Source organism: Thalassophryne amazonica, chromosome 14, assembly GCF_902500255.1.
Source record: "Thalassophryne amazonica chromosome 14, fThaAma1.1, whole genome shotgun sequence".
NCBI classification, from domain to species: domain Eukaryota; kingdom Metazoa; phylum Chordata; class Actinopteri; order Batrachoidiformes; family Batrachoididae; genus Thalassophryne; species Thalassophryne amazonica.
This window is the reverse complement of record NC_047116.1, coordinates 71,078,816-71,101,573: the sequence shown is the minus strand read 5'-3', so window position 1 is coordinate 71,101,573 and position 22,758 is coordinate 71,078,816. Positions and strand designations below refer to the sequence as shown.

Below are 22,758 nucleotides of genomic sequence, written 5' to 3'. Positions count from 1 at the left end.
AGTGTGTCTGTAATGGGTGCACGCGCACGGCGGAGCTCTGTGGCACGGGTCGCTGAGCTTCCTGTGTTACAGTTGTAGCCCCGTTTTCCCGGATGAAGATAACTACTGTGTCTGTTGTGTCAGCTCCGGTATTATTTAGTTGAATCACATTTTTGGTTGTGTGTTGCTCACAGCTGCGCACAGAAAAGCAGCTCGTTTGTTTTCTCTGTCACCAAAGGGTTTTTTTTTTTTTTTAGCACTCTGGCTCCCTCTGTTGGTGACTGAGTCACATTACCGTCAAGCTCTTAAGTTGGAACAGGTGTGTTCCATTTGTTTGAGCTTGACGGTATAAATCACTTATTTGTTTTGTGTTAGTTCATTTTGTGTGGGTGTTTTTTGAGTTGGTTTTTGTGTGGGATTCTATTTTTTGTTTTTCACTATTTAGTGTCTGGGGTCGTGACCCTGCAGTTCTGCCAAAAAAAAAAAAAAAAAAAAAAAAGGACCCGAGCAACCTTATGTCAGTCTGTTAGTCTTTCTTTTTATTTATTTTTTTTTTCAGTTTCACCTCCCAGGGTTTGATGGGACGGTCCCCTGGGGGGTCATGGGGGGGGCGGGGGGGGTATTTGGGTTGTTGTTTTTTCTTTCTTTTTTTTTGTTTTGTTTTTTGTTATGCCCTCTCTTCTCCTCTGACTCCAGCTGTGTGAGCCGTAGTGTCGGCGTTGCTGGAGTGGTGCAGTTAGGTTGTGCTGGGCGTTTCCCAGGTAACCTCTGCACCCGGGAGGGGAGGGGGGGGTTTGGGGTATTTTCTTTTTGTTCCCTCTCTTCTCCTCTGGCTCCAGCCGTGTGAGCCGTGGTGTCGGCGTTGCTGGAGTGGTGCAGTGTGGTTATGCTGGGCGTTTCCCAGGTAACCTCTGCACCTGGGGGGGGGGGTGTTTTCCCCCCAGTTTCCGCCCTCAGGGTTTGACTGTGGTGTCCTCTGGGGGGGAAAGGGCTGTGGGTCCATCTAGCCATAGACGGCCGGGGCTGGGTCCGTTGGTCGTGAGGGGAGGCGTCTCCTGGGGTTGACGAGTGGTCCTCTGGGAGGCGCTGGGAGTCCCCGTGGGTGACGTTGGATCCCAGAGGGACCTCGGCTGTGGTTATTACTCCTGGAGCTGGCGGGAAGTCCTCTGGGGGGTGTTGGTCCCTACATGTCGTTTGGGGGGGGGGGGGTGTTAGCGCTTTTATTTGTAGGCTTAAGTTTGGGGTTTTTCTTTTCTCCTCATCCCGGGGTTTGATGGGACGGTCCCCTGGGGAGGGGGGGGGGTGGTTTGGTTGTTTGTGTTTGTCTTTTTTGTTTTATGACTAATGACCGCACATGGTTGGATAAAGGCTGACCGCACAGGTGTAAGAACTCCTGGCCACACCTGTGCTAAGTGACTGACTGAAACAAAGGCAAGGATGCAGCCAGAGGAGAGGACATCAACCATTCTGTTGGAAGACGAATGCAGATGCGGTTTCCGGCCATGGTCCCTGGAGGGGGGTGTTTCTCCTGGGCCAGGTTTGTGTGGTCGCCGGGAGGCTTCCCGTGAGGGTGGGGTACTGTTGTATGGCTGGGGGGCCTGGCTGCCTTTTTGTTTCTGTCTTTTGTTTTTCCTTCCAGGTGGCTTGCATTTGGGACTGAGTGGCTGTGTTGCTGAGGTTATCAGGACCTCACCCTGATCACCTGCGGCTCGTCAGGACTCACAGCTGTGGTGCATCTATATGGATTGGAACATGGTGGCATTTAAGACTGGAGTGTACAGTGTGTATTTGCCAGAGACTCGACCTTGTGACCAGACGGGTGAGATCGTCGTCTCGGGAGCCATCTCATCATCAGTGGATGCAGAGAACGTCCAGGGTTTGATGCACGGTCTGTGAAAGAGGAGGGGGTGAGGTCTCACGCTCGTCAGCACACTTCCTGAGGTACGTTAGATTTTGTGACTAACGTTTATACAGTCAGTAAATGTGGTGTCCCTCACACCTTTATTATATTGAGCTGTATGTTAGTCATGTATCGGCTTCCACTGCAGTGGAGTTTTGTGAACTGGATGTTCCATGCCTGCAGGTTGGGAAGCTGATTAGTAATCAAGCCAGGAAGTGTTTGCTGTTTGTACACCTTTAAGTGTTCTCTCTGTGTGTAGAGTGTGGACTCACATAATGGTTCCTTCTTTCACAGACTCGGTTTGTTGCGGCCACCTGGGGGGTGTCGGCGGGGTCCTTGGGTCCGAACAGCTTCTGGCTCCGGACCGTTAGCGCTGCTGGGAGCGCACCACGCCAGACCGCACTTTCTTTTGTTGTTTTTTGTATCACTGTTATGTATTAAATTCAGTTAGCCTTTGTACCGTGCTCTGCTTATTTCATACTGGGTCCTTCAAACGCTGGTCGGTTCTCCGAGCTGCGTCCGACACATAACAGTAGTCTCTGGCCAAACATCACGGACCCAGCGGTAGCAGAGACAGTAACGCGCCGGGAAGGCGGCAGCAGACGTTCACATAACACTGGCTGTGGATTTAGTTTTTTCCGTCTTTCTTTTTCCCTTCACGCACCCCAGCTTTGAATTATTAGTTATTTATTTTCATCATGGTTTATTCTCTGTTATGTTTTATGTTGTCATTTTTCTTTGTTATTCTTTAGCCATTGTTCAGTTCCATTCTAGTCTGTTCAGCCAGTTTGTGGTTTTGTTTATCACTTGTTTATTTTGCTCTTCTCATTTGTGTTATGCTGTAATGTAGGGTTTTGTTTGCTGTTATCATGTAGTCATTATTTTTCTTATACTTTGTTTAACCACTTTGTTCAGTTCCTGTTTAGTTTAGCTTTAGTATTTATTGTCCACTTATTCTCTGATTAATTTTCATGCCAGGTTCACTGTATATTTTACTCTGTCCTCGGTTTCTGTTTTTAGCTCAGTTCATAGTTCCCCATTTTCATCACGACCCTCTGATTATCTTCTCTCTGCACCTACCATGTGTCCCTGTCTCTCTCTTTGATTCTGTCTGCTTTGTGTTTCTATTTCACTCATGCTCTTTGCATCTGCTCATGTATCTTTGTGTATTACATCACTCCAGTTTCTGCACTCCCCTTCTCACAATCTTGCCCGTGCATTATTTTTGTTCACTAGTCACACCCAATTCTAGATCTTTCCTCACGTGCACCTCATTAACACCACCTGTTCCTCATCTCACATACTATTAGTTCACATGCATTTAAACCCCACAGTTCTTCACTTCCCTGCCAGATTGTTGTCTCGTACACTTTCCAGCGCCCGTTTTTCAGTCCTGAGTTTGCAAAGCCGTGTTTTGATTTCTGCTCTGTTCTCTTTGACTATGCCTCTTGCCGCTCCTTGGATGTCCACGTTTACTCATGCCGCAGAACCCTGCTTGTCCATGGCTGCATCTCAGCCTAACCCTGCTTGCACCTCTGCCTCGCTGACTGATTACATGTGTACCGTACTTGAGCCTGCAATAAAGACCATGACTTCATTCCCACCTAAGCCTAGTCTGGGAGTCTGTATTGCAGGTCCAGCCACTCCTGATGCCTGGCTGCCACTCACCCTGACTGTGTGGTTGTGAGCACTGAGTTTATGGTGTCCACAAGGCTGTCTACTGAATGGTCTTTTTCCTAAAATGACGCAAAGATATCATACAGTCTGGCTCCAAGTTCAATTGAAGTTGAAGATTTGATGTGTTGCCGTAATGATAAATAAGGTTCTTGTTCCATTAAACATGGCAACAAGCTTTTGATGTGAGACCACTTACGCAAGAGGCATGTTGTCAATACCATGACAGCGATACCATGAACGAAAACCAAATTCAGGATATTTCCACTAATGTGTGTCAAACTCTGAATGCATTGTTGGAATCCTAATACACCTATAATGTCCATCAATGATTTGCAGAAGGCTTATTTACGAGGTCTGTTAGAAAAGTAACAGACCTTTTTATTTTTTGCAAAAACTATATGGATTTGAATCATGTGTGATTTCATCAGCCAAGCTTGAACCTTCGTGCGCATGCGTGAGGTTTTTCACGCCTGTCGGTTGCGTCATTTGCCTGTGAACACGCCTTGTGGGAGGAGTGGTCCAGCCCCCTCGGCGGATTTTCATTGTCAGGAAATTGGCTGATCGACTGCTGCTTTGCTTCATCAAAATTTTTTCAGAAAGTGTGAGAGACAGCCAGGTGGAAACCATTTGGAAAATTCAGATGGCTTTCGGTGAAGATCTTATGGGGATCACAGATTAAGGACAATTACAACTGGATTAAAGACGGCCCACAGCGGCTGAGGGCGCGCCGCGCACCGAGCGGCGATTGACAGGCTCAAATGGCCAGATCATTTCCAAAGTGAACGCTTTGTTGATCCGGTACGTCGTCTGACTACCACAGAAATGGCAGAAGAGTTTGACATCAGCACTTTTTCGGCATGAAAAGACGTGCGGAGGAATTCGCGCATCAGGACGGAGGCGCAGGGCACAGAACAAAAAGCAACACCGTGATGAAGCCTCACAGGACATGTTGTGGCATGTCCAGCTCGTCCACAATTTCTCGGATAGTCACACGACTGAAAAGCCACCGAAAACCGTCTGAATCTTCCGAATGGTGCAAGAGCTGGGCATGTTAGGGCATGTCCTGTGAGACCAACATGGAGGTGCTTTTGACCCGCGCCATGAGCGGCTCCGTGGCAAATTTCTCCACTCCTCTTTCCATTACAAAAACTCCTGTAACAGTGGAATGTGCCGAAAAAGTGCTATGTCCAGCTGTCTTGCCATTTCTCTGGTAGTCAGACGACGTCCCGGATCAACAAAGCGTTCACTTTGGAAATTATCTGGTCGTTTGAGCCTGTCGATCGCCGCTCGGTGCACTGCGCGCCCTCAGCCGCTGTGGGCCGTCTTTAATCCAGTTGTAATTGTCCTTAATCTGTGTGATCGCCATAAGATCTTCACCGAAAGCCATCTGAATTTTCAAAATGGTTTCCACCTGGCTGTCTCTCACACTTTCTGAAAATATTTTGATGAAGCAAAGTGGCAGTCGATCAGCCAATTTCCTGACAATGAAAATCCGCCGAGGGGGCTGGACCACTCCTCCCACAAGGCGTGCTCACAGGCAAATGACGCAACCGACAGGCATGAAAAAACTCACGCATGCGCACAAAGGTTCAAGCTTGGCTGATGCAATCACACATGATTCAAATCCATACAGTTTTTGCAAAAAATAAAAAGGTCCGTTAGTTTTCTAACAGACCTCGTATATGAATGGTGACGTCACCAACAATCAGAATGATATCTCCATAGGTTTCCAAATTAGAGATTAACTCACCAAATTCAGTTAAGAATTCAGCATATCAGCCCAGGGGCCTCTATATACATTGAAAAAATAACATGGTTGATTTTTATTCTGACCTTGGCTACATGGAGACTCAGATGTTCAAATAAATTATATTTTAGACCCCCAACAACCAGTAAGCAAAATCTACATTTATGAATTAGAGCAACATGCCCACTTTGCTTCATATCATGAGGGATGTGACTAAATGTGTACGCCGGAGGGCAGGCTTCAGTTAAGGGGAGGACAGCAGTAGGTTTAAGCCAGGTTTCATATAAATCAATCATATCCAAGTGGTGTTTCATAATTAGATTGTTTATCAACAGTAAATAATTATTTAAACAAAAATAATTAAATAACAGTAATTCATTGAACCACATTTAGATTCAGACTGGGTCAGTCTGCTCCATTTCATTACTTTTTACCCCATTTCATGATTATCAGGTGCCTTTTCTGTTGTGGGCTTCCTGCTCTGTTCCTCCTGCTGCTGCTCCTTTTTCCCTCTGCACAGGTGGTACACCTCAAGCTGATCGACACACCTGATCTCCATCCAATCAGCACCTGCATATGAACCCCGGCTCCTCATTCCATCTTCGCCAGAAACTCAGCTAATCTTCCACGGTAAGCTTGGCCTCTCTATTTTTCCTGAGATAGAATATTCTCTGACTTTTTGTGTGTTTCCACACACCATCTGTCTGAGCCTCAGCTCAGAGCTGACTTCTTCCTCATTGCTGCTGCACCAAGACCAGCTTTACCTGGAGCCTGTGCGCGGAGCTCTCATACTCTGCAGCCTGTGCGCGGAGCTCTCATACTCTGCAGCCTGTGTGCGGAGCTCTCATACTCTGCATCTACCAGCTAAGTGTTTGTCACCTTTTGCTCACACGAGCCACTTCACTCTGAACTCTGACTGGAATATTGTACAAACTGAACTTTGAACTTTTCCTGATAACAAACACTAAGAAGAAACTGAACTCAATCACTCTAACTACTGCATATCTGGACCAGCTGTGATAGGTTGTCACTGATTGACTGTGAGAATCACTTCTGGAAGTGACCGGCTCAGCACTCACTTATCTGTCTCTCCTCTCCAGTCACGTCGACAGCTTGCAGGCGGCCACCTGGCTCCGGGTCCATTCCACCTGAACTGAAGACATCTGGGCTGCGGTTCCCCTGGTTCCACCGCTGAGCGGGCCGGTCTCCGTGCGGCTAGATACATTCCGCGCACTTGACTCATTTATCCTCAGTATTTGATCTCTCTGTAAATAAATGTCTTTTCTAACATACCTTTCTCTGCTCCCTGCTCTTGGGTTCGTCCTCCATCCATGCTGAACCATAACAGAAGTTTCTGGCCATGTCATGGACCCAGTAGGGGCAGACCGTTTTCAGCAAGTGCTTAACATCCAGGGAGAGTACCTCGGAAAGCTCCAGCAAACCGTAGATTCCATCGCGGATCACGTGAGCACACTCACAGACCATGTCAAACACTCCGACACCCGCCTCTCAGATATCTCATCACAACTGTCGCAGGTTTCAGTCAGACACGCTCTGACACCGTCTCCTGCTGCTCCAGCTCAAATGATCACCTCTTCGTTCTCCAGCGCTGTCTCCGCGGTTCCTCCCGAACCATTCATATGCCACCCAGAACTGTTCGTGGGTTGTGTAGATACATGTGCGGCTTTTCTGATGCAATGCTCTCTTGTTTTTGATCAACGTCCATCTCAGAATAGCTCCGACAAAAGTAAGGTTGCTTACGTCATTAATCTGCTCAGAGGAGATGCGCATTTCTGGGCGACCGCGCCCTGGAGCAACGACTCCCCGCTCCTCCATTCTTTCGCTGCTTTCACTAAGGAATCCCGTTTAGTTTTTGACCATCCGACTTGGAGAGATTCCGTTTCTCAACGGCTGCTCACTCTCAAGCAGGGCTCGTGTAGCGCTGCAGAATTCGCGGTGGACTTCCGCATATTGGCAGCGGAGGCCGATCGGAATAACGCGGCACTACAGAGCGTATTTATAAACGGCATCAATGACTCATTAAAAGATGAGTTGGCGGTCCGGGACGAACCAAGTAATCTGGAGTCAATTATTGTATTATTATTATTGTTAGACACCATGTTTCTAAGATTTGTGGGGCCAAGTACAATAACTTCAGTTTTATCTGAGTTTAAAAGCAGGAAATTAGAGGTCATCCATGTCTTTATGTCTGTAAGACAATCCTGCAGTTTAGCTAATTGGTGTGTGTCCTCTGGCTTCATGGATGGATAAAGCTGGGTATCATCTGCGTAACAATGAAAATTTAAGCAATGCCGTCTAATAATACTGCCTAAGGGAAGCATGTATAAAGTGAATAAAATTGGTCCTAGCACAGAACCTTGTGGAACTCCATAATTAACCTTAGTCTGTGAAGAAGATTCCCCATTTACATGAACAAATTGTAATCTATTAGATAAATATGATTCAAACCACTGCAGCGCAGTGCCTTTAATACCTATAGCATGCTCTAATCTCTGTAATAAAATTTTATGGTCAACAGTATCAAAAGCAGCACTAAGGTCTAACAGAACAAGTACAGAGATGAGTCCACTGTCTGAGGCCATAAGAAGATCATTTGTAACCTTCAGTAATGCTGTTTCTGTACTATGATGAATTCTAAACCCTGACTGAAACTCTTCAAATAGACCATTCCTCTGCAGATGATCAGTTAGCTGTTTTACAACTACCCTTTCAAGAATTTTTGAGAGAAAAGGAAGGTTGGAGATTGGCCTATAATTAGCTAAGATAGCTGGGTCAAGTGATGGCTTTTTAAGTAATGGTTTAATTACTGCCACCTTAAAAGCCTGTGGTACATAGCCAACTAATAAAGATAGATTGATCATATTTAAGACCGAAGCATTAATTAATGGTAGGGCTTCCTTGAGCAGCCTGGTAGGAATGGGGTCTAATAGACATGTTGATGGTTTGGAGGAATTAACTAATGAAAATAACTCAGACAGAACAATTGGAGAGAAAGAGTCTAACCAAATACCAGCATCACTGAAAGCAGCCAAAGAGAACGATATGTCTTTGGGATGGTTATGAGTAATTTTTTCTCTAATAGTTAAAATTTTATTAGCAAAGAAAGTCATGAAGTCATTACTAGTTAAAGTTAAAGGAATACTCGGCTCAATAGAGCTCTGACTCTTTGTCAGCCTGGCTACAGTGCTGAAAAGAAACCTGGGGTTGTTCTTATTTTCTTCAATTAGTGATGAGTAGTAAGATGTCCTAGCTTTACGGAGGGCTTTTTTTTATAGAGCAACAGACTCTTTTTCCAGGCTAAGTGAAGATCTTCTAAATTAGTGAGACGCCATTTCCTCTCCAACTTACGGGTTATCTGCTTTAAGCTGCGAGTTTGAGTTATACCACGGAGTCAGGCACTTCTGATTTAAGGTTCTCTTTTTCAGAGGAGCTACAGCATCCAAAGTTGTCCTCAAAGAGGATATAAAACTATTGATGAGATAATCTATCTCACTCACAGAGTTTAGGTAGCTACTCTGCCCTGTGTTGGAGAACATAAAGAAGGAATCATATCCTTAAACCTAGTTATAGCGCTTTCTGAAAGACTTCTACTGTAATGAAACTTATTCCCCACTGCTGGGTAGTCCATCAGAGTAAATGTAAATGTTATTAAGAAATGATCAGACAGAAGGGAGTTTTCAGGGAATACTGTTAAGTCTTCAATTTCCATACCATAAGTCAGAACAAGATCTAAGGTATGATTAAAGTGGTGGGTGGACTCATTTACATTTTGAGCAAAGCCAATTGAGTCTAATAATAGATTAAATGCAGTGTTGAGGCTGTCATTCTCAGAATCTGTGTGGATGTTAAAATTGCCCACTGTAATTATCTTATCTGAGCTAAGCACTAAGTCAGACAAAAGGTCTGAAAATTCAAAGAGAAACTCACAGTAACGACCAGGTGGACGATAGATAACAACAAATAAAACTTGTTTTTGGGACTTCCAATTTGGATGGACAAGACTAAGAGTGAAGCTTTCAAATGAATTAAAGCTCTGTCTGGGTTTTTGATTAATTAATAAGCTGGAGTGGAAGATTGCTGCTAATCCTCCGCCTCGGCCCGTGCTACGAGCGTTCTGACAGTTAGTGTGACTCGGGGGTGTTGACTCATTTAAACTAACATATTCATCCTGCTGTAACCAGGTTTCTGTAAGGCAGAATAAATCAATATGTTGATCAATTATTATATCATTTACTAACAGGGACTTAGAAGAGAGAGATCTAATGTTTAATAGACCACATTTAACTGTTTTAGTCTGTGGTGGAGTTGAAGGTGCTATATTATTTTTTCTTTTTGAATTTTTATGCTTAAATAGATTTTTGCTGGTTATTGGTGGTCTGGGAGCAGGTGCCGTCTCTACGGGGATGGGGTAATGAGGGGATGGCAGGGAGGGGGGACGAGTGGAAAACCGCCTTTAATACACCTTTAGGACATTTTGAGTACCTGGTCATGCCCTTCCGTCTCACCAACGCACCTGCCAGACAGAGTACGGTTCTCAGCAAACGCTCTGTGGGGCCCTGGCAGCGAAGCGCAAACCTCCTCCACCACCTTGAGCAGCATCCTGGAGGACCGAACTCCCGCCGACTCCACCAGCCTCCCAACAGACACACACAGTAGATGCACAGTAGATGGCCCAATTTGGTGCACCCCGCCTCCTTGAGGCGGGACCGTGGAGTGGCAGATGACAAACCAGGAGAGCTAACAAAGTCATTGAAGAAAAGAGGCTCCTTAAACAGCCTCATAGGCACACCAGGGATGTGGTGTGCGCAGAGAGAGGACCTGCCATGCCTGGAGAACCGACTGGTAAAAAACCGAGGTGCGCGTCCCGATGACGTCCCGCCGATGTAGGAGGAACAGATGTTTGTCATACCGAAGATCAGCCTCCCTCCTCAGCAGGACACATGCTGTATCCTGCCAGCTCAATCCTGAGGTATACAACAGTCTTTGAGCAGCCTGCAACCTGAAGGTCGACACCCGAGCAGAAATGTCCACCAGCCCCTGTCCTCCTTCATGAAGTGGCATGTACTACACGGGAGCTCTGATCCAGTGATGGCCTGACCAGAAAAAGTCCACCAGTAACCACTGCAAATGCTCAGTAAGGCCCTGTGGTGGAGGGAGGACAGACAGTCTGTGCCACATCGCCAAAGCGACCAAGTTATTAGCGACCAGAACCCGCCTCCTGTAGGACATCTGGGGCAGCAACCATTGCCATTTGGACAGTCTGGCACACACCTTCTCCACCAAGCCCTCCCAATTCCTCCAACGATACCTATCCGTCCCCAGAAACACACCCAGAACTTCCCTCCACTGCCCACTGCAGACCATGTGGCAGACAGGGAGCAGCCCCTTCCTGCCACCTCCCCATCAGGACAGCCTCACTCTTCTCCCAGTTCACTCTTGCAAGGGTCCCCATCTCATAGAGCCGTAAACTATCTAATAACCCATCAACGTCCGCCTGATTTGGGACAAAAACCATGATGTCATCTGCATAAGCAGAGAGCACCAGGGGAGAAGATTGGTAAAAACCTAGCAAAACAAGGCCAGACAGCCTGGCTCTCAGGCGACACAAGAGTGGCTCAATGGCTAAAGAGTACAGCTGACCTGAGATGGGGCAGCCCTGTCTTATACCCTGCGTTACGGGGACTGGGCAGCTCAACCCTCCCCCAACCTTAACCAAACATGAAGCCCCATTAAACAATACCCCAACAAATGAAATAAACCCCTCACCAAAGCCAAACGCCCTCAAAGTGGCAAACAAAAACCCGTGATGAACCCGATCAAACGCCTTCTCCTAATCAAGTGACACAAACCCGCAAACCAAATCCCCAGTATTGCACAGATCAAACAAATCCCTCATCAAAAAAAGGTTGTCCATAATAGTTCTATCAGGCACACAATAAGACTGGTCTTTATGAACAATAAAATCCAGGACAGTTTTCAATCTGTTCGCCAGCACCTTAGAAAAAGTTTATAATCTGCACAGAGAAATGCAACTGGTCTCCAGTTCTGCAACAGGGTAAGATCCCCTTTCTTAGGCAGGAGGGACAGAACAGCACGGTGACAAGACGTGGGCAAGCAGCCTGCCGCAATGCTCTCCCGAAACATCTCCAGAAGATCAGCACCGAGAAAGCCCCAGAAGTGTTTATAAAAATCCACTGGAAGTCTGTCGATCCCCGGAGCTTTCCCAGATGCCATCTGCCGCACCACCATTGTCAGTTCATCCAGCGTGATGGGGGAGTCCAAGGCCTCTCACTCCGAGGCCACCAGCTGGGGGACATCTCTCAGAAGGTCAGCCGCATAGGCCCCGTCACAGTCTACAGCACCGTAGAGAGCCGAGTAGAAGTCCCTCGCATGTCTCTGCATCTCTGCTGAATCACTCGTCACCCGTCCGTCAGGAAGGCGAAGACAGGTCATCACCTTCTGATGAGAGGTCTTCTTCTCCAGACTGAAGAAGAAGGCACTCCTTAACTTAGGGAACTCCTTGCGAACTGGGTCCCTGATGTTCGCAAAGCGAGCCCTCACCATCTCCCCTTTCACCCTCTCATGTAACAGGGCACCCAGCTCCGCCCTCTTCCCCTGCAGCAGGCTGTGCTGGTCGGGAGCCCCAGCTGCATGTAGGTTGGCCTGAATGTTCATAATGTCCTTCTCCATTGTTGCCATGGCTACCTTGACCCTAGCTGTGGAATAAGAAGTGTACTGTTGACACAAAACCCGAACCTGAGTTTTGCCAGTCTCCCACCACTGACTCACTGTCCCAAATGTCTCCTTCCGTCCCCTCCAGAAACCCCAAAAACATTCAAATAAACTACAAAACGCCATGTTGTGCAAAAGTTTGGTGCTGAATTTCCAGTAAGTGTTGAACCTCTGAGGGTGTGAATGGAATATTCCCGTGGTGATGAGATGATGATCCGAAAAAGCAACTGGCTGAATGAAACTCCTGTGTAATCTGTTCCGGGATGAGTGTGACATATAAATCCGGTCAAGCCTGGCTGCAGACACCACCCCATCTGAAACCTGAACCCATGTGTACTGTCTGTCCTGTGGGTGTGTGACCCTCCATGTGTCCAATAAATCCACCTCACGTAAAAAAAACAGCCAGTGAGGAAACCGACTGAAAATGTGACTCTTCACCAACCCGATCCAGGGACATATCCACAGTGCAGTTGAAGTCACCCCCCAGCACCAAACAGTCACCAGGATCCTGCTGAACTAAAATGTCCCTCACCCGTTTGAATAACCCCACCCACTCCGAGCCCTCATTGTGTGCATAAATATTTGTAAACACCATGGTCAACCCCTCGACCTGAGCCCTGACCAACAGAACCCAACCCTGAATGATCTCAGTGGTGGATAAGACAGTGACATCCAGTCAAGGCGAAAACAAAACCGCCACTCCAGTACTGATGCTGGAGCCATGACTCTGATAAAAGTTCCCCTCCACCACCGAGCCCAGTCCACTTCATTATCTGTGTCAGAGTGAGTCTCCTGCAGGAACAACACATGCAACCGCTTTTGCTCAAAGAGCTCAGAGACCAAAGCCCTCCTCCAGCCGTCCCTGCCACCGTTCATGTTCAAAGAGCGCACCTTCAGATACTGCATGTGGACTGAGTGAAGAGAGAACAGAGAAAAAGACAGAGAAGATAGAACACCCGGTGAGACACATTTATACTCTATCTGGTGGATTTACAACCCCTGCGACCTCGCCCCCGCTTGGACAGAGATTCCTTCCCCAAAGCAGTGATATGTTTCCTGAGTCTGTACTGCTTCTTCTCATCCAGCAGGTCCAGACCAACGAGCCTCCTCAACACTTTAACAGATTTCATAAATTTCTCCGTGTCGGGAAAATAATCTGCAACTTTCACTGATTTACCAAATGAATCATCCAGAAAACTGTTGATGTCCTGCAGTGTGTACAGACCACTGCTGTGAGAGAAGGAACCAGTGGTGGACATGCTGGAGTGTAGGGCCTGCTGGGCCCGGTGTCTCCCCGTCAGCCCATTCACCCTGTCCAACGGTAACCGAGGGCTCAGCCACAGCAGAAACATCAACTGGACCGACCACAGAACCATCAGTCACCACAGCATCAGTCAACCCAGAATATTCATTTGTCAGCTGATCAGCAGTTACACTGACAGCTTCAGTCTCAGAGACACCCTGCCATGGAGAAATGACCTCGTCCTGCACGCTGGGCCCCTCCCCCGGACCAGACACCAACACCGGGGCTCCGAGCCCCGAGGCCGAAGGCCCCGGAACCTGACCCGGGGCTGCTGACACGACACCCCAGAAACATCACGCTTGTGTGGACACAAGAGACATTTGTGACAGACGTCCCCACATTCAAAACACTTCATGCTTCCTGAACTGGCATAAACCATGTAAAAAGAGTCTTCATGTGTGACTCTGAAGGACACGTCCAGAGTCTGGGTTGGACAGTTAAGGAACATGAACACCTGACGACGGAAGGACTGAATGTGGCGAAGTTTCTCGCTCTTACAGCCCAGTCCGATCATCTTAAAACCGCTGGCAAACTTTTCAAATCTCTGCAGCTCCCGACTGAGAGCCTCGTTTGAAACAAATGGAGGAACCCCGGAAATAATGATTTTAGTGGATGGAGCATAGAGAGGAGAAGCCTGCAGGTAAGAATCATTCAGATAAACCCCACTGCCAACAAGCTGAGCAGAGAAACGCTCCTCCGACAGAAAAACCACCATGGCTCTGTCCATCCTGGACGCAAACGTTAAGTTCTCATGTCCGACCTGTTCACCAACAGCCAGACACAGCCGGGTCCGGGACCACCCTCACCCTGTGATGGAGCAAGAGGGCTGACGGCGGCCCAGATGCCATCCGCGCCAAATCCCGGCGCGAAAAACACACAAAACCACACGAAAACCAGTCAAAACAATAAAAAACAACTAACAAACAAACCGAAAATTAACAGAAATACCGAAAATTAAGAAAAAACGCCACCTCACCTGAACTGCGTCACACTCTCACCTGCGACCCTCACTCGCGTCCAAACTCCAGCATGCACCAGAGAGAGAGAGAGAGAGAGAGAGAGAGAGAGAGAGAGAGAGAAGAGATTGAGAGAAGAGAGCGAGAGAGGGGATGAGGATGCGGAGAGATGAGGAGCGAGAGAGAGAGGAGGGGGGGAGAGAGGACGAGAGAGGGAGGAGAGATGAGGAGGGAGAGCGAGGAGGAGAGAGAGGGGAGAGGAGCGCAGATGTGATCGAGAGGAGAATGGAGAGCATCGAGCATGTGATCGGAGAGACGAGAGATGAGACGAGAGAGATGAGAGAGGAGGAGAAGAGAGCATGTGATCGAGAGAGAGAGAGGAGATGGAGAGAGAGAGAGGGAGAGAGCATGTGATCGAGAGAGAGAGAGAGAGAGAGAGAGAGGAGAGAGAGAAAGCATTAGAGAGAGAGGGACAGAGAGGGAGAGAGAAAGAGAGAGAGGGAGAGAGAGAGGGGCTAGAGAGCGTGAGAGAGGGAGAGAGAGAGAAAGCATGAGAGAGAGGGAGCAAGACAGCGGGAGAGAGAGAGACAGAGAGAGAGAGCGAGAGAGAGAGAGAGAGGGGGGGGGGGGAGATGCATATTGTAGGTTCAAAGTGTGTGTCCTACCTTGTTCTGGTCTTTCCACAGAACATCCCCCAAAACATTACTCTTCTGTATGCCAGGGACCTGCAGATAATCAGCACACCACACAATCATCGAACAATGCATTTGGACAGTTCACACCTCTGCTGGACTACAGTTCAGTCTTTTTTATGAAGGGGTTACAGCTGAATTTGTGTGCTGGACTTTGCAGACTGTGTGGGCTTTATATCATGTCCCAGAAATATCATCAGCTTTATCAGACTATGTGTGCATGACTCAACCTGCAAGTCTGGAAGCATGCACTGGTGCCACGTGTCACTGCACCCATCACGCTATGGAACCAGCTTTTCTCAACATTACACCCAGTGTGCTAAAACTTCACACATTTTCAAGAAATGTTGGTTTCTCAGAATGCAAAAGCTGGAGAACCACACTCTATAGTGGGACAGCATAGCAAAACAATTTTTCATTTTTTGATAAAAGCATGGAATTTGGCACACATATTCTAAATTAACTAATGTTTACTTCCAGATGTGTAGTCATCCTGGAGCTGATGAGCTAATGATAAGCTAATGAGCTACAGGGGTCAATAAAGAATTACACAGGGGTCAAAATTTAAAAATGCTCCAATCATGTTGAAAACTATACCACATTATTTGTCTGATCATAACAATTCCAAAAAGGTATAGTTTGGTCTATTTATGACTGAATGTTCTGGAGTTATGGGGTAAAAACATAAAAAAATGGTGACAAAGGTCAATTTTAGTTTGTACAGGGGTCAAAAGTTAAAGTTGGTACAATTTTGGTAAAAAAAAAAAAATTGATGCAAATTATTGGTTGAGTCCAAAAGGAATAGTTTGCACCATCTGCCATGCTTAATTATCATGTTATGGGATAACATATGTCATACGTCATAAAATCCAATGGACGTCGACCTTGTTTGACCTTTACTTTGGAGACCAAGCATTCAACACAGTCAAAACTACTCCATTTATTAATCCTTTTATTTCAGCTAATAATTTGCATCACTTTTTACCAAAATTGGAGGAGGGGTTTGGTTTCTGGAGCCGAGCTGTTTGAGAGAGATCTCTTCAATTTCAATTTATTTTCATTTATATAGCATCAATTAACAACTGAGTTGCCTCAAGGCGCTTCACACAAGTAAGGTCTAACCTTACATAGAGCAGCAGTGGTAAGGAAAAACTCCCTCTGAGGAAGAAACCTCAAGCAGACCAGACACAAAGGGGTGACCCTCTGCTTGGGCCATGCTACAGACACAAATTACAGAACAATTCACAAAACGAATATACAGGAAATGCTGTTGGTGCACAGGGCAGGAGGGTCACAAATACCACACCCATCTCTGGATGGAGCTGCACCTTAAATAGAGAGAAAAAATGAATCAGCCATCAGAAAGACAAGAAATACAGTATAATTTGTCAGCATTAAACAACAAGAAAAACAGGAAATACTAAGGTGATTGCCGGCCACTAGCCCTAAGCTTCACTAAAAGACCCAGAATTTAGGTAAAGTTGAGGCCGCGGCACACTCCGTTTCCTAATAAAATGAATTAAAAGAGTAAAAAGCGTAGAAACATACTATGCCAGTATGCTAGCCATACAAAAGGGAAAATAAGTGCATCTTACGTCTGGACTTGAAAGTCTCCACAGAATCTGACTGTTTTATTGATGCAGGGAGATCATTCCACAGAACAGGGGCATCATAAGAGAAAGCTCTGTGACCCGCAGACTTCTTATTCACCCTAGGAACACAAAGTAGTCCTGCACCATGAAAACACAAAGCCCGGGCCGGTATGCAAGGTTTAATTAGGTCAGCTTGGTAGGGAGGTGCCAGTCAGTGAACAATTTTATAGACTAGTAGCAGAACCTTAAAACCTGATCTCACTGGGACAGGAAGACAGTGAAGGGATGCCAAAATGGGTGTAATGTGGTCTAACTTTCTGCTTCGTGTCAGAACCAATTAGAGAGCCCTAATGCTGGACTGCAGTAAACCCGAAAATAGAACATTGCAGTAGTCCAATCTAGAAGAAACAAATGCATGGATCAGGGTCTCAGCATCAGCCATAGACAGGATGGGACGAATCTTCGCAATATTTCGCAGGTGGAAGAAAGCAGTCCTCATAATATTTCTAATGTGGAGGTCAAAGGATAATGTAGGATCAAAAATTACCCCAAGGTTCCTCAGTTTGTCAGTGTGTATGACACACAAGCCTAGGCTAAGCATTAACTGGTCAAATTGATGCAGATGTCTCACTGGACCAAGGACCATCATTTCAGTCTTGTCAGAGTTTAAAAGTAGGAAGTTTCTAGACATCCAACTTCTCACTGATGCAAGGCAATCTTCTAAGGATTTTATGTGGATGAGATTTCCAGCAGTTATCAGCATGTATAACTGAGTATCATCAGGATAGCAGTGAAAGGTAATCCCAAAGTAATGCAATATGTGCCCAAGGGATGCTATATAAAGGGAGAAAAGCAGGTGGCCTATGATGGACCACTGTGGAACCCCAAATTTCATGTCACTAAGGTTAGAGGTAGTGTTACTGTACAAAACACAGTGAGAACGACTGGTCAAGTATGACATCAACCATGCAAGGACAATTCCAGTATTCCCAAAATGTTTTTTCAGCTTGTCAAGTAGAATATGATGATCCATGGTATCAAATGCAGGACTGAGATCTAACAGCACAAGAACCATTGTGGTGTCCGAATCCATTGCAAGCAGAAGATCATTCACCACTTTAGTGAGAGCCGTCTCTGTGGAATGATATTTTCTAAAAGCAGACTGCAGTGACTCAAAGAGTTTATTCTCAGTAAGATAGTCCACGAGCTGCCGTGACACCACTTTTTCCACAATTATAGATAGATTTGATATCGGCCGATAGTTTTTCAATACACTACCGTCAAGATTAGGTTTCTTAAGTAATGGTTTAATCACTGCAGATTTGAAACATTTAGGAACAGATCCAGAAGTTAAAGAAAGATTAATAATTTCCAGTACAGTCAGCCCAGGAGTGGGTCACAGGTCCTTAAACAGTTTTGTTGGTATAGGATCAAATAAACAGGTTGTACTCTTTGTTGACATTATGAGTTTCGTCAGCATGCCTAGAGAGATACTCTCAAATTCTGTAAATCTAGGTAATACCTTTCTAATGGTGCCCACCTCAATAGTAGGGTGTAGTGGCTGGGTTAAGGTATGCAGGAATATGTTTAACCTAATGTCTACTATTTTCTTCTCAAAGTAATCCAGGAAATCTTGTGCTGTAAAAGGAGAGAGAACTGCAGGTGGTTGTCCATGAATAAGTGCTGCCAACTTTGAGTTATGCTTGTTTTCGTTGATGAAATCAGAGTAATAGGTCCGCTTTGTAGCCAGTTTGTAGCCTTATAGTTTAAGACACCATCACACGACGCAAGGTGGAATACTTCTAATTTTGAACTACGCCATTTCCGTTCTCGACCTCTACCCTTATGCTTGAGGTCACGCAAGTAATCATTAAACCAAGGTGACTGTGTTTTTGGAGAGCACGGTTTCAACAATGGTGGCACAATAATGTTGAGTGTAGTTTTGAGCACTGAGTTCTTCTGCAGTGTTTCCTCATTATTCAGTGAAATTTGCCACGGGTAAATTTCCGCCTGGCTCTTGGGTTCAAATTGTCTGCTTGTCAGTCACGGATTTTCCAAAAAATGAACTGAATTGTTGCTGAAAATGTGTGCTGAAAAGTTAGCCACTTCAGTGTCCCGAGGCTGTGAAAAGCTATGAAGGTGCAGCTCAGAGCGCAGCTGAGGAGAACAGCCGAATAGAGATTCTGTCATATGTACATGTGATTTCTTATTAGTTCATTCATTCATTCATTTTCTACCACTTAGTCCAATTAAGGGTCGCGGGGGGCTGGAGCCTATCTCTGCAGCCATAGACAAGACAGGACGCCAGTCTGTCGCAGGGCCTTTCTTATTCGTTGTTTTTTTTAAATAAATTAACAATAAATAAACTTTTTTCATATTGTCATTATGGGGTATTATTTGTAGAATTTTTAGGAAAAAAAAAAAAAGAATTTCATCAATTTTTGAATATGCCTGTTCCATAACAAAATGTGGACTCATAACTCATAACACGTGTTGTGAATGCTTTCTGGATGCACTGTACAGACCAACATGCATGACAATTAAATTTTTTTCCAGAAAATGACTTTGTCCTGACCTTGACCTTGTGGTCAATTGTTTCAAATGGCATTGAAAATAATTTCAAGGTCACTTAAATATACACTTCTCTATGTAGTGTCAAATGACTTTGAGATCGCATAAGGATGAATAATGTCAGGAACTGTAATATGGGGGTCGCTCAAACACAATCTCTCCTGCCTGAAGGGCCTTGCCTGGAAAGGGGGTTGGTAGATCAGCTTGGAAAGCTTATGTGATTTCCATGTACCAGCAGCCAGTACACTGTTGGTACTTGTGACATCTGTAGCATGTTGTCTCCGCAAGTACAGAAAACATTGGCATCTGCCGCAACACATACAGATGCCATTGGCAGTGCCACAACAACATGCCGCTGCCACAAAATGCACTTGAACTTTCACCTTTTTAATGGACAACATGCCTGGAGCTTATCTTGAGGCAGGCGTTTATATTTTTCAGAGGAATTTTTGACCCGGTCATTAAATGAGGCAGGTTCTGATTCAGGATTCCCCGTAGATCGTTCATCGCCTCCTGACTGCAACTAATCTGTTACATACATATAACGGATTTTGTCCATTTTATACATGTAACGAATTTCCATTATAATTGAAAAAAAATTTGCTGGTTATATGTGAGTTTTACTGTGTGTATATAAATATATATAAAATTTATTATACATTTATTGTTATTTACATTATTAAGATCATATTATCTTACTTTCAATACTGTATGTACATGTTCAATAAAACTCCTTTATCAATCAATAAACAATATTTATGGCCCCTTCACACATAATATGATTGAGGCAGAATGGTGCACAAAGGAAGAGTCGAATGGCACTCGTGGAAAATCAGAGCCGCACTCATACTCCTTGTACAGCAGTTGCCACATCTATTTGGGCACGGCATGCACTCTATATTAATGTACTATTGCGCGTAACAGCACATTGTTAAGTTCTGTCACATTGTGAATGAGGCGAATTGTCTCCACACACCTCCATAGTCATCCAACCATCAGTTGCTGAACAATTCAGATCGCTCCAGTTTGCTCCTCAAAATCCACAGCAGAAGAACTTTGTGACTGCATGCTTAGTTGGGCCCTGTGTCATGGAGTGGCGCAGAGAGGAGAAGACTGAAGGAGCCAGATGTGTAGCTCCACGCGGCTCTCATCTCACTCATTTTCTCAAACATCAGGCACATGTAGCAGGTGGAGCACATGCAGCAGGTGGAACACCTGCAGGAGCGCGCTAAGGAGCATTGGAATAAAACTTTTAGCCGACCTGGCATCACTGTCTGCCTTCAGCATACTGCAGCAATGAAACTGAATGCGGTGCAGCAGGGTTTAATTGTCCGCACATCAGAGAAGAACACTGTAACAATCTGTTAACAATCACTACTAATCAAGACGGATCATAACGCTCAGTTGTGACCTCCACGACATGAGGCGAAATGAGGGTGGTGCATGACATTTGTGGTAGATTTTTTTGACAGCCAAAAACATGCTCCATGAAAATCAAGAATATCATGCACCAACATGCACTATTAAGAAACCAATTTAGATACATTAAGTCACCTTAAGAATGTCAGGAATGTGCCAAGAATGACGTAAATATGACATTCGTAACGCGTCTTAGCCTATATGTAAATGCATCATTAGCCTAAGAGTGATCCAGGAGGTGTCTGAAAGCAACTGAGTGGGGGGAGCAGAAACATCTATCTTTGTGAGGAGGCGTGGTTGACGCCGTTGCAAGGTATGACGCAGTCCTCTAAGAGCTGTGATTGTTTGTTACAAAAAAGGGAAGGAGAAATAAAAAACAAATGTGCTCTGCGCTCCGAGTTATGAATGGACCATGAGATCAACCAATCATATAACCTGAGCTGTATTAAAAATGTGTAATTGTCAAAATAATTTGTCATAATAATAAAACTCAGCAAAATTAAATGAATTGTTCGACAGCTTGAAAATGTTTGAACATACCTCATTCACATGCAGATTATCTATATACTAAAAGTGTGCATGTGTGTGTCATGCCTGGCCCTGATCGGGGCTTTAATTCCGTTTTTCCTCCTTTCTTTTCATTGTCATCTGCCCCAGCTTTGTTTAATTAGTTATTTATCATGTGTTTATTCTGTTCCATTTTGCTTTGTTACTTTGTTTCTTTTCATACTTTAGCCATCCTCCAGTTCCGTTCTAGTTTTGTTCTGCCAGATTGTGTTTGCATTATTGATCATTGTTTATCACTTGTTTATTTTGCTTTTCTTATTTGTGTTATCAGTTATGCTTTATGTTGGATTTTGCTTTCTGTTTTCGTGTAGTTTGTTTTTCTCTTAGCTTGTTTGCCACCTTGTTTTCATAGTTTAGTTTTGCTTAAGTATTTAGGTTTCATTTCCAGTTCTCATGTTCATGCCTGGTTCTTGGTTATGTTTTTCTGCCCTCAGTTTTTATTTTACTCTTGTTCATAGTAATATTATATTCAGTTGTAGCTCTGATCATAGTTCTGTTTCACTCCACGCCCTGCACCTGCTCTATGTTTTCATCCCTCTTGCATCTCTGTCTGTGTTGTGATGTCATATCACTCCACTAGATCTGTGCCCTCCTCTCACACTTTGACCCATTCTGCTTTGTGTTTTCATTTACTCACGCTCTTGGCACCTGTTCACATATCTTTGTCACTCCACCTTGGTGTACTCCCTTCCTCACCATCTTGCCCCATCCATACTCTTTGTTCACCAGCCACACCCCCTTTCTAGATCCTTTTCCTCATGTGCACCTTGTTAACACCTGCCTATTTAATCTCCTCCCAGCCACCACACATTTGCCAGTTTGCTGTCGCTTTTTGCACACATCTCAGCCTTTTGTTCTCAGTCCTGTTTTTGCCAAGCCATGTACAAATTATCGCTCTGTTCTCCTCAGCTACGCCTTTTGCCTCATCTTTGATTACTGTGTTTGCTTGTGCTTTGACCCCTGCTTGATCATGACTGCATTTTTGTCCAACCCCAATTGTACCTCTGCTCCGCTGCTTGACCACCTGTGAACCAAACCAAAGCCTGAAATAGAGACCATGTTTTTTCTTACTCCTACGCCAAGTCTGGGAGTCTGCTTTGTGGGTCCAGTCACTACAGTTGCCGGACAGCCGCCCGCCCTGACAGTGTGAGTTTATTTAGTAAGTTCAATGTACATAATATAATTGTAAATACATTAAAAATACATGCTTGACACAAGAAAGTGAAAACACTTATTTCCACTATCGTATGTTTAAAAGTCAAATGACAAAATAGGGGCAATGATAAAATAAAATACCAATATTAATGATACCGATAATAATAAAAATAATGATAACATTAAGGTTGGCAAAGTAAGGTTCTTTGAAATCCTGCTCTATTTCATCAAATTTGAATCTCCTCATTATTCCAGTCAATACTTTACCTATTTCAGCAACCAAAGTATCAATTTATATGTTTTCAAATATTGGGAGTGGAATTATGGTGTTAGTTTTATGATCAGAGGTCAAGATCATTGCGTAATTCCAAGTTCAGTTTGCAAAAAGAAAGACATTTTTTGCTTTTTGGACAGAAAACAAAGTGTCAGAATAATGTGTCGCCGACC

General features: G+C 45.0%; 1 protein-coding gene across 1 annotated transcript in view; it reads right to left on the bottom strand.

Moving 5' to 3' along the window:
* The window catches only part of nms (neuromedin S), a 106,849-nt gene that overhangs the window by 51,718 nt on the left and 32,373 nt on the right, over positions 1 to 22,758 (bottom strand). Inside the window, exon 6 of the mRNA XM_034186064.1 lies at positions 14,981 to 15,040. Within this exon, the coding sequence (XP_034041955.1) occupies positions 14,981 to 15,040 (60 nt within the window). The remainder of the gene's footprint in view (positions 1 to 14,980; positions 15,041 to 22,758) is intronic.